Source organism: Micromys minutus, assembly GCF_963924665.1.
Source record: "Micromys minutus genome assembly, chromosome: 23".
Taxonomy (NCBI): Eukaryota; Metazoa; Chordata; class Mammalia; order Rodentia; family Muridae; genus Micromys; species Micromys minutus.
In genome coordinates this window covers 23,678,682-23,697,139 of record NC_137958.1, presented here as the reverse complement: position 1 = coordinate 23,697,139, position 18,458 = coordinate 23,678,682, and the positions used below count along the sequence as shown (strand labels likewise).

The 18,458-nt window shown below is 38.4% G+C and overlaps 1 protein-coding gene across 2 annotated transcripts; it reads right to left on the bottom strand.

The window, feature by feature from the left end:
* Positions 1-15,883: 15,883 nt before the first annotated feature.
* LOC308435519 (L-lactate dehydrogenase A chain-like) lies at positions 15,884-16,882 on the bottom strand (the record flags this gene model as incomplete). Of its 2 annotated transcripts, XM_080936211.1 has the most annotated exons (2): positions 15,884-16,464; positions 16,633-16,882. In XM_080936211.1, the coding sequence occupies 2 exons, from the start codon at positions 16,880-16,882 to the stop codon at positions 15,884-15,886; spliced, it is 831 nt and encodes a 276-aa protein (XP_080792337.1). The 2 variants fall into 2 exon arrangements, with proteins under 2 accessions (XP_080792337.1, XP_080792336.1); XM_080936210.1 differs by having other exon boundaries at positions 15,884-16,882.
* Positions 16,883-18,458: the final 1,576 nt, after the last annotated feature.

Below are 18,458 nucleotides of genomic sequence, written 5' to 3'. Positions count from 1 at the left end.
GAAGACAGGTCCTTTTGTTTCTCAAAGTATGTGTGCACATCCTTGATTTTCTCTTTGTTTGTGCCTGCTGTAGTTAAAGAAGGCCAGCATGCATCCACCAGCCCAATGCTAATGAAAAATTCAATTTTATTGAGCTTGTATAGAATGTGAAAATTCCAGAAACACTAAATTGTTAAAGATGTCTTAAGTTTATGCATAGTGATCATACAGAATAGAGAATGGTGTAGATATGTGCCATTAGAAATTACATACTTAAGAGGTTAGCTGCACAAATTACAATAAGCTCATTATTACTAATGGCTCATAAGGAAGTCAGATTTCCATCTTAGTGGCTTGAGATACTGAAAGGTTAAGTATCTAATTCCTGAGACCCAGTTCTACAAATATAACTTTATTTGGGAATAAAATTATAGAAGATGTGATTGGTTAGAATGACATTCTTGTGTGTAATAGGCCACCAAGACATTTGACATCCCTCTAAACAGTTGTTCTCAACCTCTGGGTTGCGACTGCCTGGGGGTAGTTGAATGACCCTTTCACAGGGGTCACCTAAGACCACTGGAAAATTCAGGTATTTACATTATGATTTATTGCAGTAGCAAAATTACAGTTCTGAAGAAGCAATGAAAATAATTTTATGATTGGACATTACTACAACATGAGGAACTGTATTAAAGGGTCACAGCCTTAGGAAGGTTACAAACCACCCTCTGGAAAATCTGGACTAATCTAGGCTATCAATTTATTTAAAGTCTTCTGCTGCACTGACACTAGCATTTCTAAAGAATGGTAAAGAGAATAGAGAATTTAAATGACTTACGTAATGAACCATTGTTTTAGAAAATCTTTTTTCTAAAGCAACTGAGTCTTGGACTATATTACTCTGGAATAAAACCATAAAAACACCTAGAATGTCAACCTTTTTGTAGGAAGATTTTCAAAGTGAACTTTTTCAATTTATACGGTCTCCCAGTCTTTTTATTCACGGTTACCGAAAAACATAATTAATGTGAAAGGCAGTGTTTCAATATCCTGGAAACATAAATGGTTGATGCTCGATGTGTCCCTGTAGCACAATGTAAATGATAGTTATTGTTTCTCTGACTAATCATTATTGTTCAAAAGAGGAATAAGTTGTATAAATGTTATTTTAAAGTTAACAGAAAAAAGCAAAAAAATTATTAAAGTCCCACAACACATACAAATTCTGAGATCCTCATACAAAATTAGAAACTTTTTAGTAGATAATCACACAATCTTGAAGATATTTCTTATTGTTTGGGTCATATTTCAAGAATATACATAATGTGAACAAGACTGAAAAATTCTAAGATGTCTAATAACTGGAAGATACCCAAATATAACTCAATTAAAAGTTGAACTTAAAATCCATGGGATACCTCTCTTTAAGTTATTTGTCAGGGAGTCACACAAAGTCAGGTGACAGCAGATACTGGTAAGAATTTGGAGAAAGAAGAACACCCGTCCATTGTTGGTGGGTTTGCAAGCTGGTACAGCCACTCTGGAAATCCTCAGAACTGGCCACAGTAGTACCTGAGGATACAGCAATACCACTCCTGGCCATAAATCAAAAAGTTGTTCCAATGTATAACAGGGACATGTGTTCCATTATGTTCATAGTAGCCTTATTTATATAGCCAGAAGCTAAAAAGAACCCAGATGTCTCTCAACAGAGGAATGGATACTGAAAATGTGGTACATTTACAAAATGGAATACTACCCAGCTATTAAAAATAATGATTTCATCAAATTTCTAGGCAAATGGATGGAACTACAAAATGTCATCCAGAGTGAGGTACTCAGTTAAAAAAGAACACACATGGAATGTACTTATGGGAAGGAGATATTAGACAAAGAGCTTGGAATACTCAAGATACAATTGTTCATGGACCATATGTAGCTCAAAAGGAAGAAAGACTAAGGAGTGGATGCTTCATTCTTACTTAGAAAGAGAAAGAAAATATTCAATGAAAGTAAAATTTGGAAGGGATGTTGAAGGAAGAAAGGAGGGAGAGATGAAAAAGAGGCATAATCAGGTATGGGGGAAGGTGGAAGAGATGAACAGAGGGTCAGGAAATTAAACAGAGGTATGTAGCAATTGGGTATGGGAAACTGGGTGTAGCAATCAGAAGGTCCCAGATGCCAGGAAAACAAGAGCCTCCCAGGACCCCACAGAGATGACATTAGCTGGTATACCACACAAAGAGGAGGAAGAACCCATTGAGACCATATACCATGGTTAGGTATGACCCCTCCCTACTCCCTGGTTTAAGGATGTGGTCACCACCCATCTCCAAACTTTTAACCCAGAATTGCTTCAGTCTAAAGGAAATACAGGACAAATAAGGGATCAGAGACTGAAGGAAAGCCAATCCAGAGATTGTCTGATCTGGGGAATGCATCCCACATGCAGACACTATTGCTGATGCCAGGAAGTGCTTGCTGACAGGATACAGCTTTCTTCTGAAAGGCTCTGCAAGATCCTTAGCAATATAGATGCAGATGTTAAAAGCCAACCATTGGACTGATCACAGGATTCCCAGTGGAGGAGTTAGGGGAAGGGCTGAAGGAGCTGAAGGGGTCTTATCTGGTATCAATGGGAGGCAAGTCCCTTGGTTCTCTGAAGGCTTGATGCCCTGGTGTAGAGGAATGCTATGGCTGTGAGGTGTCAGGGGATGGATTGCTGAGCACCCTCATAAAAGCAAGGTAAGCAGGGATAGAAAGGGGGCTTTGCAGAGGGGAAACTGGTAAAAAAGATAAGATTTGAAATGTAAATAAATAAAATATTCAATTTAAAAAGTAAAAGAAGATTTTAAAAATACCTGTGGATGATCTATTAACAGTAAAAAAAAAAAAACAGAAAAGTTTCAAGTGCATCATTCATATTCGTAGAGAAATATATTTGCTTTGCAGGAAGCATTACGTCATAGTAACTATGTCAGCATTACTGACAAGGATGGGAAAGCCAATGCTGTTTTCTAATAGCATGGGATTAAGTACCAAGTCAGGAGCTGTGAGGATGCCAAGTGGATACGGCTTTGTGTTGTTCTTTAAAGTCAACATAAAAAGCAATGGTGTCTTCACATGTACTTTGTTTGTTTGGTTCTTCTTTTACAAACCTTGTTCTTTTTTCCCTGTGCATTATTTTTATTAGATACTATAATTCTAGTTCATAGCAGGAATAGTTGTCTAGGAAGAGCATAGTATTTAAAATATGTAAGAAAATTTATGTTCCCTGCTTTGCTTAAGAATATTTTTGTGAGCTGGCTAGAAGCAAAAATTGACAAGAGTTAGCCTGTGTAAAGAATCTCTGATTTCCCTTGCAGAATATAGAATAAATCATGTAAGTACTTTAAAGAAAACATTTTTAGTTAAGCTATTTTAAAGAGTACTAAAGATAATTTCATTGTTGATTGGCTGAAATAATGCTCTCATTTATTAAATCTGTCTTCTCAAATCATTGATAATGTTGTTGAATCAATAGAGTCTAAGAAATGGATTAATGAATAATATGCATTTCATTTTCTACCTCTGAGGTAATAATATTGGACTGAGAGGCTGATTGTGTTGCTAATTATCTCTACATCTGCAGAAGTTCTGAAAGTGTGTTGTAGCTGTCATCTGCCTCAGACTTTATATTTATTGATTATAGTGATATTTCATGTAGTCTCAGGATTTGCTTCCCTAGGGACAACTGAAGCATGTTATATACTGGCTACTGATAGCCCACCTGATCTAAGTCTTGCCTTTCCCATGGAAAATATTATGACTCAGCCTATTCTGACCTGGGAACAGCAATAAAATGAATTATATTGCTTGAACAATGACGAATTATATTGCTTGAACAATGACTGATACAATTTTCTTCTTTCCCTCTTACACACATGCCAAGTGACTAGACAATTAATAAATATGTGCTTTAGTAACATGAACCCTGTATAATAGCTGTGAAAATTAAGCTATTCAGCTAATTAAATATTTAATTACTAAATTTAGCCTGTCTTATATTCTGAAACATCTAAGTGTTTTATAGAGCAAAACCTGCTATTTATGTGTGTGCACTAGCACACACACAGAGGCCAGAGGGTGATTTATGGGAGTCAGTTCTCTCCCATTAAGTGGGTTCTAAGAGTTGAACCATCTTCTTTGTCCCCATAGATAGCTTTTATATTTTTCAGAAAAAGAAAAATAATTGAAATGCTAAATGTAACAGGGTAGAAGCACAGAAACTGTTTATCTGTTAGAATAGCACAGAACACTGTCAGTTGATGAGGAAAGCTTGGAATGAGGAGGCCCAGGAGGAGATGAGTGCCTTTAAGATGGATTCCAGAATGACATAATGACATGTGACAGTCAGAGTTCATGTGCATATGCATGGGGTATTACTCACTACATCAAAACAGACATGCTGTTACTCCAGAGAGGATCAATACAGGACCTTAGGGCAGGATGAAATGATACGATCCTAGTTTGTGTGTGATAGAGAAAGGGTGTACTAGAGAGAATAAATAAAAATTGTAAATTTCACACTGATGGCTTTTAGGATATACTAAAATCTCATTTATATATCAATTATTGATGAATATAGTTTCCTGCCTATTTTCTACCCTAAAATAACTGATATTCCTAGATAATTCCAATTTATCAAACATGAGAATATATACTAAACAAACATGCAAGTTTTCTTTTAGTTACAGATAATATTTGAAGTTTGGGAGAGTAGTCTGCTGCTATTTTGAAATTCTTGATCAGAGGTGATTCAATTAAAAATGTCTCTGTGAATATTTTCTATGTAGTTTTATCCAAATGAGTTGTCTCGTTAACCTGCTTCAGGTGGATATTCTTTGTTGTATTGAAAAAAGAAGAATAGCATTTCATAAGCAAAAGCAAGATAGTGGCTGCATCGTAGAATTGAAAATTTCAGCATTTATAGACAAACCACAGTGCACACATATGTTATGTATTTGTAAGCACCTTATACAACTCACAATATACATAATTTCAAATGCTTTTGCTAAGAGACTTGTTAGTTTTTAAAACATATGCTTTGTATCATTTATGTAGATTCTCAATAATTTGTTCAGGTGTTAGATAAATGAGACACGAAATTTCTCATTATTTCGTTGTATTGATAAGTACAATTGAAAGATGGTAGTTTGTTGTAGCTAGTGATTTTGAATAGAACAATGACTCTTTATTAACAACTATTCATTCCACTTCTATCTAACTTTCTCTGCCTTTGGACAGTTATTACAAAAGGTGTGTGTGTGTGTGTGTGTGTGTGTGTGTGTGTGTGTGTGTACAAGTGTGTGTACAAGTGACAAGTGTGTGGTATATTTAAGTATAGAGCTTATTTCACTGAGAAAATTGTAGACATGAAACAATAATAGAATTAATCTGCATAGCTCTTTCACTTTGCTATTTTAGGAGATTTTTAGAGTATTTAAAATACTTCAAATTTTAAAAGTAGTTTGTAATCTTTGTGTTTGTATGGACGATGTCTGTAGTACATAGTGTTATGTAGGTAAGGGCCCTCGATCCTGACCCTGCTGCAGCCATCTAAGGTCTGAATGACAGCTGGAACCCTCCCCAAACCTACACTTTGCTTGTGTCTGCTCCCATGGGAAAGTCCTTAAAAAATTACTCAGTATTGTCCTATGAACTTGAGGCCAAGGTTCCCCAGTTCACTGCCACAATTTTGATTCTGTTGAAGTGCCTGTGCTTGCTTTCTTTACCCCAAAACTACCTCCTAGAACAGAGGTTTGCCTTTACCGTTTCCTGCATAAAGCAGTCAGGGCTGCTCTGTGAGAACTGTTTCTCAACAGACAGTATTAGCTTGCCGGCTTAATAAAAATTCTCAAATTCTGACCCGCATCTTATTGATTGGTCTTTCCTCTGTCTCCTAGCTATGTGAATTTTGACAATTGTCTCATTATCTCCTTGTCTTAATTCAAAGATTCTTAAAGAGGACAAAATCATACCAGTGTCATCACAGATTTTGCAAAGATTCAATGACTTAATGCTTGTAAAAGCGTGTAGAATAATCACTGCCATATTATAAGAAGCAGCTTGAATTTATTGATCACTATTTTTACTTCGCTTCCTGGTTAAGTAACTAGGTATTTTCTTTTAAAATTAGATAATTTGGTTCCAGGCCCATGCTATGTATTTTTTCTTTTAGTAAGCAGTAATAATGCCTGTCTTCCTCCTACTTCAAAACAGTCCTACTTATCTTAATCTTACTTGCAACATATATGCACAAAATTCTGTGCCTTCTGCTAACATTTGAATGGCTCTGCTCACCACCATAACCCATCTTCATTGGTATCTTTACTTTTTAAAGTTAGTTATCTTGTTTAATTATTTTCTATTTGTATTAGAGATTTTTACTTTGTGAATCACAGTTCAACATTACATTTCCAGTCACATCCAAGTATCTTCTCTTACTTTTTCTTCTTTAGAATGTTTTCTGTATTCCCTCTAGGGTTATATAAATGACTTCTTGAACAGCTTCAAATGACATATGTCAGTCTCTTCCCAAACCAGCTACTTGTTCTAAAAAAGTACACAGTTGATTAGTATAAGTGTCTTTTCTAGGAAAAAACAAGCAATCTTTAATTGTGCTAGTGAATGCTTCATCTGGGGGGTATTATTATATATCTATGGCCCAGATCAGAGGCAGGCTAACATTGTAAGTAAGCCAAATTAGATGTCCTGTTCTCTTGTGTCAATATGGTTCACTTGAAGATCACATGAGGCAAGGAAGTTGAATCTTTTATTGATAGGCAACCTAAGTGACCTAGTTTAGTTTTAAATTCAATTTAGCCTTTGGTAAACTAAAATTTGTAAGAATGAAAAGTCAAATGTAGGAACAAAGTCTCATAGATTTTTAGCATCTCAAAAATGGCATTACCAAGTAGAATGAGAAATTTCTTTAGTTTTCCATCTGTGCATATCAATAAAAAGTTAGATTATGTAAGTGTAAATAACAGAAATAAAAAAAGACTATTATTTTTTTCTGCTCCAGTCAATAAAAATATGGCCCCAGCTTTAAAATTTCTTCTTAGGGTGCAAAATGTTACTGTGCTCTCACTTCTTGCACAAAGAGAGTAGGCGTGCAGCAGGTCATCTCCTTGCACTTGTACTTCTAGGCAAGCTGACAAAGGGACAGCTGGATGCTGCCACTCCAAATGGACAACAGTAGGTGCAAAGTGGACTCTCTCTTTCTGGAGGCTGTAGGTTTACAGGGTGTGATCATCCTCCTGTTGCTTTCTGGTGGATATTGAACTCTGCTGCTCTGGTGGAAAGCCTTTGTTATCTTGGATCTTGGCCATGACATTCTAATTCCTAATATTGTCTCATGAGTGACAGTCTTGCTTGTCAGAGTCTTCACAAAAATATGCATTTTGGTGTCTGCTGCTTGGCTGCCTCAGCTGAAGGGAAAAATGGAGGTCAGGATTAATTTTTTCAATCATATGTGTATAAGGCATTTGCTTCTATGAATGGTTGCTGAACCTCCACATGGTGAAGCGGTGAAGGAATTCAGTTTGCAACAGTCTTTTCAGAATGCATAAAGTTTGTTCATTACAAAAAAGAAGCTTCCTTGTCAATCTTGTCAGCTAAGACCCATTCAGCCAGAAATATTAAGGAAGGAAGGATGTAAGAGATACGGTGAAAGTTACCCATTCCAACTCCAATTAAACATTTGCTTTTACAATTGTGATGCACACATGTTGAATTTCTGTATTCAGAAATATCTGTCTTCACATATGTATATATAAGAACAATTGGTAAAAAAGAAGTCATGAATTTGAAAGAGAGCAAAAGTTATATAGGATGGCTTACAGGAAGAAAGGGGAAGGGTGAAATGATGTAATTATAATCTTAAAACTAAAAGAAATAAAAAAAAATACTATTTTTCGTATTCCATCTTAACTTATATGTAATCTATCATACCTCATGGCAGTATTTTATTTCTTTTAGAAGTTTTATTATAACCTTCTAAAAAAGTGATACCCTATCTTGTGAGGTTAGTTAAGGACTTGTCAACCTTTATAACTAAGTTATGAGTCCATACAAGGTAAACCTAATATCTCTCTCTCTCTCTCTCTCTCTCTCTCTCTCTCTCTCTCTCTCTCTCTCTCTCTATCTATCTATCTATCTCTATCTCTCCATATATATGTATGTGTCTGTGTATGTATGTGTAATGTATATTTCTATCTGTAGTGACACTAGGTATATCAACCAGACTCCTGAGTAGGATTCACACTCATGATTAATTTGTTAAATATGTTTTGTTTTGTTTAAATGGATTCTCTATTTATAATCTAGTATGTTTTTGAATTACAGCATTTCTTGCCTGAAATTGAAGCCTGAAAGAAATACATCATATGTTGAAATTTATAGATCTCTAATAAAAGTTACAGCTTGGTGAAAGTGTTTGGTAAATTTATGCTCAGAAATCAAAATTTGATTCTCTAAGAATAGGGGACCATGAAAACTTTTGTGTATAGGTAGATATTTTCAGATTTGGGTATAGAAATTGAGCTGGCTCTTCTACCCTCTTCTATTCCTATTATCCTTAGGTTCGGTCTTCTCATTGTGTCCTGGATTTCCTGGACCTTTTGGGTTAGGAGCTTTTTGTTTTTTGCTTCTTCTCTGGCTGTTTTGTCTATGTTTACAATGTTGTCTTCTGCCCCCGAGATTCTCTCTTGTAATCTATTGGAAATGCTTGCTTCTGTGACTCCTGATTTCTTTTTTAGGTGTTCTATCTCTAGGGTTATCTCTTTTAGTGTTTTCTTTATTATGTCAATTTCATTTTAAATTCCCTCTTCCATTCCTTCATCTCTTTGGTTCTGTTTTCCTCTAGTTCTTTGAGTGTTTTTCTTGTTTCCTCTTTAAAAGCTTCTGAATCTTTTTGCTTTTCCTCCCGTTCTTTTTTAAGTATCTCTATCAGCATCTTGAGGTATGATTTCAGATCTGCATCTTCTTTTTCTGGAGTGTTTGACATTCCAATGTTTGCTGTTATGGGAGAGCTGGGTTCTGGTGTTGCCAGGTTGTCTCGGTTTCCTTGGGATATACCCTTTTGCTTTCCTCTTGCCATTTTGTTGTAAGTGATATGTTCTTACCTTTCCCTTGTATCTGGTCTGTGTCCCTGGATCTCCAATGGTCTAGCTGGCAGATGGGCTCAGCCCTGTTCTTCGCCTCAGAGTCGCCGGGTGGGAACATTAGTTCCAAAGTTGTTTTCCTGGTCCCTGGATCAGACAGGGCAGGGTGGGGGGTGCGATTTCTGTGAGCACTCTGCAGAGATCTCTCTGCTCCCTGGCTGCCTAGATCTCCTACTCATCAGTTTTTCAACCTTTAAGAGCTGCCAGTCCGGGTGGCAGATGGGCCGGGCTCTGTTCTGTTCTGCGCCCTGAAGTCGCCAAGGGTGGAAACAGAAATTACAAAGTTCTGTTCCTGGTGCCTGGATCAGGCGGTCCAACTGGCACTCAGCATGCAAAAGAATGAAAATAAACCCTTTCTTATCTCCTTGTACAAAGCTCAAGTGTAAGTGGATCAAAGATCTCCACATTAAACCAGATACACTGAAACTATTAGTGGAGAAAGGAGGGAAAACCTTAGAACACATAGGCACAGGAGAAAATTTTCTGAACAAAACACCAATGGCTCAAGCTCTAAGGTCAAAGATTAACAAATGGGACTTAATGAGATTGCAAAGTTTCTGTAAGGCTAAGGACATTGTCAAGAAAACAAAACGGCAGCCAACAGAATGGGAAAAGATCTTTACCAACTCCACATCAGATAGAGGCCTAATATCCAAGGTTTAAAAAGAACTCAAAAAGCTAGAAACCAGAGAATCAAACAACCCTATTAAAAAATGGGGTACAGAGCTAAACAAAACATTCTCAACTGAGGAATATCGAATGCCTGAAAAACATCTGAGGAAGTGCTCCACATCCTTAGCCATCAGGGAAATGCAAATCAAAACAACCCTGAGATTCCACCTCACACCAGTCAGATTGACCAAGATCCAAAACTCAGATGACAGCAAATGCTGTCGAGGTTTCAGAGAAGAGGGACACTTCTCCACTGTTAGTGTGGTTGTAAACTGATACAACCACTCTGGAAATCAGTCTGGCGATACCTCAGAAAATTGGACATAGTACTACCTGAAGACCCAGCTATTCCACTTCTGGGCATATACCCCAGAGACACTTTAATATACAACAAAGATACATGCACCACAATGTTCATAGCAGCTCTATTTATAATAGCCAGAAGGTGGAAAGAACCCAGATGTCCTTCAGTAGATGAATGGATACAAAAATTGTGGTACATTTACACAATGGAATACTACTCAGCCACCAGAAACAATGACTTAACCAAATTCTTAAGAAAATGGCTGCATCTAGAGAATATCATCCTGAGTGAGATAACCCAGTCACAAAAGAGCAGACATAATATGCAGTCACTGATAGTGGGATGCTAACCCCAGAGGCTCGCACTGCCCCAGACACAACTCACAGACAGTATGATGTCCAATAAAACAAAACAAAACAAAACAAAACTAACAAACAAAAAAAGTCATGCTCAATCCTTACACACCAAGAACACATTGACAAATTCCGGGTTATACCCTGTATTACATATATGTTTTGCTCACTGGAAAAAAAAGAAAAAAAAGCCAAGCACTGGAAAAAAAAAATCTGTATTGACTGATATTTTCTACAACATTCTTTTCTTTCTGTTAAACTCTCTAAAATGTTTTTCTAAAGTCTTGGACAACCAGGGGACTGTTGCCTGCAAATTCTTTACTGCCTTATTTACCATGTGGAAAGAGTTTGATTAAATTCTGTGTATTAGAAACACTGTGCTTCTCCTTTAGATGTTTTGTGTACTATTGTTTCTTCTAAAAAACCCCATTGTGGTTTTTATTGTTTCTATGCACCCTTTTACCAATAAAAGATGGTCTATGAAAAAAAAACTAGTTATTTTAATTACTTAAAATTTAAGTGTAATATTATTTCTAAGTTAATTTTTATTAATAAAATTTTATAATGAAATTTTGCAAATGAAAAAAAAATTTCTGATCCCTATGCCAAATCAAATTTTGCAATTCCTACAAGAGGGCACTCAGTGTGCTGCTAGGTTTAATTGATCCATCCACTTCCAATATTTTAACAGCATTAACAACATAGGCTGAATCTGAAATTAAATTAAAAGGAAAGGAACAATTTTTGAACACTTCTATTACACTCTTACACTCAACAACTTGTGGAGAACCTGGGTGATATTGGTATAACACAGGCTCTTGTTGCTCTATCATGTAGGCCCCGCAGCCCATCTTAGATCCGTCAGTAATGATATTAGGGCCTCCACTAACGGGAATAGTGGAGGTAACCTTTGGAAAAATTACCGGATGTTCCTTGAAAAACATCAATAATGGATGTTTTGGATAATGGTTATCTATTTCTCCTGGGAATCCACAACAAAGAATGGCCCAGTCATCCACAGTGCCACATAAAACTGTCACCTGCTGGCTGGTATAAGGCACTATAATGGAGGCAGGAGTTGTGCCAAAAAATTGTATGCACTGTTGAACTCCACTCTCAGCTAGTTCTGCAACAGATATAGGGTAGTGCTCTACTGACTTAGCTGGGGAAGTTTTTGGATATATCCAAAGTAGAGGGCCATCCTGCCATAACAGCCCTGTAGGTTGCAAATAAGTGGCTAATATGCAGAGCTTAATATCTGCAATCTCTTTCCATCGATTTAAGGTAGCATTTTGTAACTCCTTTTCAACTTTCCTTAAAGCTTCCCTTGCTTCAGCAGTCAATTGACTGGGAGAGCAGAATCTCCAGCCAAAATATTATACGATGGCTTTAATTCATAATTTGGTAATTTTAAATAACACTTAATCCAATTGATATCTCCCAATAATTTATGAAAATCATTAAGTGTTTTAATATTATCTTTTCTTATCTCTACCTTTTGCAAGCGAAATCCAGATCTTTCCCTAACTTATCCCAGCATGCCACTGTTAGGTTTCCGGAGACTGTGAACCAAGGTACAATGGTATTACACTCATCCAAAAACCTTTCTAGGGTGCTCGTCTTCATTTTGAGGTTTACTTTGAAAAGAGTAGCTCTTGAAGAGCCAGAAAAATTGGATGAAACTGAGAAGTTCCCATCTTAATCTTTTACTTTTGTTTTGCTACTGCAGGGAGAGCCCTTTCACTTTCGATTAGCTACTGGCATGAGAGGCCTTTCACTTTCAGTTTGCTACTGTTGCAAACTTCCTTGCTCACTACCCAAGACCTTATAGCCGCTTTTCTCTGAGGTCCTTATCCTCCCAACTTACCTTGGGAATGTTATTGCTGCTTTTCTCCAGGGTCCTTATCGTCCCACCTTACCTTGGGAACTTTCCAGCACTGCCCTGACTGCTTGAAGTTCTGATCTTGAGCGGAGATTCCAGGTTCTGGCACCAGTTGCCATGCCCCACCTCGACCAGCAAGGAAGACAGGACCAGGGGAAGATCTTCTTCAAGCAGTTTATTCAGGATCCTTGAACAAGCTTGTGCTTCTGTTTCTGCCTTGGTCTCAGCTCCCGGGGGAACGCCCACACAGGCTTAAATCACCTTGCGCCCACCAACCCCTGTAAGCCACGTGGGCCCTGCAGATAGGCTGCTTCAATGCGGAAGCAGGCAGGCTGAACAGGCACAGCCAAATAAGGAGTTGTTTACTACTGAGAGCCCTCACTGTTAAGGAGGTGGAAGGCAGAAACCAGCGCCATCTTTGGGGCACAGCACCTCACAGCTCTCTACACAAACTCAGTACTGAGAAGGTATAAAAGATGAAGAGGAGGTAGGTAATTACACAGTTTCCTTTGAACCTGGGCTCAGAAAAATAATTATTTGACAATTTTTACAAATGAACCAGAGCAACACTCAAAAAGAAACGTCTCTCTCTCTCTCTCTCTCTCTCTCTCTCTCTCTCTCTCTCTGTGTGTGTGTGTGTGTGTGTGTGTGTGTGTGAGTAACTCACGGGCATGTGTGTAACAACTACTACTCAACAACAATTCACTTTCAAAATTTAAAATGTGTTATTTTGGTTGCCAGTAATTGGAAAGAGAATCATTGGTCTTAATTAATAGGTTGCCCTTTTACCACTCCAAAAATAGATATATTTCTAAGTAGTCCCAGGGAAAACACTGCATTCATGTTACTTCTTAACTCTGTTGCCCCTGATGTCTACAGCCCTCAGCCTTTCCCCCTTGGCTAACACAATGTAACAGGGAACTTGCACCTGTCTGTCAAGACCTCCCCTGGAGGGAAGTTAGACAAGACAGTTTCATTCATCTTGTGAGGGATGCTCCTGTAGCAGCTTCTGTCCTTAGCAGGGCTGTGATTGGTCAGTCCCTTTACACTCTATGTGGTGCCTTAGATGTGCTCACCCATCTTCTCTTCGGTTTGTGATGCACTAGTTGCTCTCTTGCTCCTTTTTGCCTTCAGTTCAGGTAGGGATCCCTCCTGTCCTGTGTAATTTCCACTGCTGGTTTGCATATCTGAGACTATATCCTTTAGTGGCTAGTATTACATTCTTTAAATTCACAAGTATGTAAACAGAATTTTTTCCTTCAAGTTTAAGTAAGACTTGTCTGTATCACTTTCTCATCCAACAGAAAGGGAGAGCTTGACACTGATTTTAATATTTCAACAATCCTTTTTATTATTGGCTTTAGCTATTATTGCAACCCCGAAAGTTAGAATTTAGAGTTAAATATTAATTTAATATCAGGTATGTGATTATCGATGCTGTTTGCATTCCGTTTCTCAGTTCCTCTTAAGGCTAAAATTTCTGTTATGGCTATTTCAACTCTAGGATTCTTGGACTCTTTTAATCTCTTGGTGGCTAGAAATGTCCTAGATTCATGATTACTATCTAAAGTAGCTTAGGTAGGCATAGGGGGCAAAGGTGAAATCTTCTCCATGACAATATACATCTAAAGTTCCAGTGTGTTCTGAAGTCTGCTTTGGCTCATTTTCCCTTCAGGTCATTTGCAAGTATTCTCTTTACCCAATGTTCCCCAAGTATAAAAAATGACATGAATGCAAACAGTTGGTGACTAGTGTCTTAATGCAATTTCTCTTCCTCCTCTTCCTCCTCATTATCCTTCTTCTTCCTCTTTCTCCTTTTCTATCTCCTCCCCTTCTTCTCTTTCTTCTATACTTCCAGCTCTATTAATTGAAGCTTGGAAACAGGACCATTTGCCAATTCATTTTATCATTATTGCTTTGCAAGTTGCCTTAAAGCCTGCTAAAGTAAGTGACTTTCACATAGGAAAAAATCCACAAAGCAACATTTGTTGTTTTTTATAGTTATCATACTATGTGGAATTTTTATATTGTAGGATTTTTTTTGGTTTAACTTAGTGTCTTATGAACCTTACCTCCATTCCAAAAATGTCTCCTTTCTGCTCAATTGCAGCAGGTCATAGACACATATGAGGAACTGCTGTGAAGGGGAAGGAAGAAAAAATTTAGGGAGAGGATAAAGAGAATGAATGAATGAATGAATGAATGAATATCTCACATTTCTTTCCCTTGCCTCCTTCCTGCCTGTGTAGTCCCTGCAGTGGCTCCTCCACTGCTGCTCAAAAGTTCCCTTGGTTATGAGCCTGGGTACAAGAGTGAGCTGATAGAAGAGGTGTGCAAAATGCAATACCTTTGTCTGGTAAAAGTGACTGGACGTCTCTGTGCCATGGGAACTGAGGGACAGACAATCTATAATGTGCAGCCTATTCAAATTCTTATTAGTTGCAGGGTGAGATGAGAGTATGCTAGTATGTAGGAACCTGTGTAACATGGATCCTGTGTTATGAGAAGGCCACTGTTGACATACCCTGAACAGCATATATACACAGGATAAATGGTTTCAGTTTCAACCAAAGCATTGCAGAAAAGCATGAGTAATTTTGGGAGATCTTAAAGAAATTGCTTGAACTCATATTTAAAAAGGAAGACACGTGAGAATGAAATGTAGAGTATGGTTGTGGTAATTTATGAACTAGAATATTTAAACTGTTTGAAGTTTCCAAATCTGTTTCTCTCACTCCTCCCTCCCTCCCTCCCTCCCTCCCTCCCTCTCTCCCCCTTTCTCTTTCAATCAATCTCTCCCCTTCTCTCTCTCTCTCTCTCTCTCTCTCTCTCTCTCTCACTGTCTATCCTCCTCCTTCTCCTTCTTTCCCCATCTCACTTCCTCCTTCAATTAATCCTCTTGTTCCAACCTATTTAATGTTCTATGTATTTATTATACCTTCATAGGTAACTCCTTCTTTATGTTAGAGAAATTTTCTTCTATGTGCTTTTTTTTTTTTTTTTCACTGTTCGAGGTTTATTTGGTGTTCTCATTGGCATGACACTTGAGTGGTTGGTTCCATCATCCATATGCAGATCTTACATTTCATATAATGGTGCAATGTACACTACAGCCACATAATACACAAAATATCCTGTCGAACATGTATGCACAAGATATGCATAGTGGACTTACACACTGTGAACTCAGTGGCCTAGGCTTGTTTGGCAAGGGTGCGCAGGGCAGGAATGCAGCAGGCTCACAGGATAAACCGGGGCCTGCACACAGTTGGCAGTGTGTCTTGGAGACAGTAGGACTGTCACACTAACCAGGTTACCACTACACAAGTACCATTTAGCAGCAGGGTAGAGCTATGGGAACTGAGATCTTCCCCAGAGCCCTCCAACACAACTGTACTAACCACAGCTCAGATGAGAAGTGTGTGGTCTCCATGGAAACCCTGCTGCAGCCTGAACAGTGAAGGGCTAGGACACTGGGGAGACTTTAGAACTGCAGCTCCTTCTGGATTCCCCAGAGGGTATCTGCACACTTCTTCAGGTGGGTCTCTTCCTCAGGGGTCAGTGTCACCTTCACAACGTCCGAGATCCCATTTTGTCCCAGGATACAGGGGACACTGAGGAAGATGTCATCGTTGATCCCATAGAGACCCTTGATCATGGTGGAAATGGGATGCACCCTCCTCAGGTTCTTCATTATGCTCTCGGCCAAGTCTGCCACCGAGAGGCCAATGGCCCAAGATGTGTAACCTTTCAGCTTGATCACCTCATATGCACTGTCAACCACCTGCTTGTGGACCTCCTTCCACTGCTCCTTATCCCCAGCAGTGCCCATGTCTGGGATCAGAGACTTCAGGGAGACGCCAGCCACTTTCACACTGCTCCACACAGGCACACTGGAGTCTCCGTGTTCTCCCAGGACCCACCTGTGACAGCTCAGCAGGTGAACTCCCAGCCTTTCCCCCATCAGGTAAAGGAAATGAGCTGAATCCAGATTGCAACCACTTCCAATAACTCGGCTTTTGGGAAAGCCACTGATTTTCCAAGACACGTAGGTCAAGATGTCCACTGGATTTGAGACAATAAGCAGATTGCCATGAGGACTGTACTTCACAATGTTCAGAATGATAAACTTGAAGATGTTCACGTTTCGCTGGACCAAATTGAGTCGGCTCTCTCCCTCTTGCTGACGGCCCCCCGCTGTGACAATGACCAGCTTGAAATTTGCAGTCACACTATAGTCTTTGCTTGAGACAATCTTTGGTGTTCTGAGGAAAAGGTTGCCATGCTGGAGATCCATCATCTCTCCCTTGAGCTTGTCTTCCATGACTTCAACAGGGGCAGGCTCATCTGCCAAGTCCTTCGTTAAGATACTGATGGCACAAGCCATGCCAACAGCACCAACCCCAACAACTGTGATCTTATTCTGGGGAACCTGTTCTTCCTTAACTAGATTCACAATCAGCCGGTCCTTGAGGGTTGCCATCTTGGACTGAGTCTTTTGGGACCACTAGTGCACTATGGGGTCGCGATGGGCTAGCAGCAGCGTATCCAGAGCTTGGCGACAGTTACTCTAGCACGCCTTCTATATGTTTTTGATGATATCTTCTGTGCCTTTAATCTATCCTCCACCTCTGTTATTCTTATTATTCTATTATTAAACTTTTCATAATGTTCCAGATTCCCAGAATTCCTGGATATTTTGTGCCAGTTTTTATTGTTTTATTTATTTATTTACATTTAGCATTTTCTTTTACTGAAGTATCCATCTCGTTGTTAATATCTTCAATGCATGAGATTCTTTTATTTACCTCTTGTGTTCTATGGGTGAGGCTAACTTTTCTCATTTCCTGATTTCTGTCAGTTCAGATTTTCTTTATTAATTCTTTGTATATTTTCAGGTCTTAAATGGTTCTATTCATTTCCTTATGCTCTTTGTCTTTTTATATTTTAATTTAAGAGATTTATTCAACTCCTCTTTAAGGACTTCTATCATAGTCTTAAGGACCATTTTAAGGTTTATATATATGCTTCAGCTATTAGAGCCTATTATGAGAGGGTTGGTGGTTCACATGCAGACTATTGTCCTGACTTTTGTGGATTTGCATTGGAGTCTAGGCATCTGCAAGGGGAATGATTGTTATTACAGGTGTTGATATCCAATCTTACCTTTGTTTTGTAGGTGTTTTCTAGATATTGGAAGCTTACAATTAAAAATAAGGATGGGTTAGGAGTGTGAGGCATGCTGAAGGTTTTCCTCAGGATGGAGGAAAGGAGAGTATTCCTCCAGGATCTGCTTAGTCCCTGGGAACTGGGACAGAGATCAAGGAGAGGCTACAACAGTTAGTCTGCTACAGAGTTTGAGATGGGACTGAGTTAATGGATATGGAGGAGAGGAGGGAGAGTAAAAATCTGAAGCTCACACACCTGCTTCATATTCCCACTTGACTCTCTTGTAGGTATAGGTGGAGGGTTCTCATGGGATTCCTGATAAAATTGAGATTAGAATTGCTGTCTGAGTTAGAAGGAAGTTTAGGAGAGAAGATCATAGTGATTCACTAAAAATTGAGGGTGGAAGGTGTCGGGCAGACTACAGCAACTGATCTGCTACAGAGTTGGATGTGAGAATGGGGGATTAAATTTGGAGAAAAGGCAGGAGAGATCTCACTTAGTATGACTGCCTCCTTATATGGAGTAGCTTTGCAGGTTTCTTGTTAATCCTGTTTTGTTTTGTTTTGTTTTTTTGTTTCACTAAAAGATATCCTCATTCATACTTCTTAATATTTTATATCATTAATTTCCTTTTTTGGGAAATAGCTTTGTGCAACTAAACATAAATATATATATGTGTGTGTGTATGTATATATTTGAATCTGTGATTTATAAATCATGTTTATACCACCGTACAAAAAGTAGATTTGGTAGAAATACTATATAGTGGTCAGTCAGGAGCTATCCATTTTGTGGAATTGAGCTATGTATAGGTATTATTGTGTCTTTGTTTTTATTACACTAATATATAGACATATAACCCATTATATTTTCTTGATTGGAGCAATGCA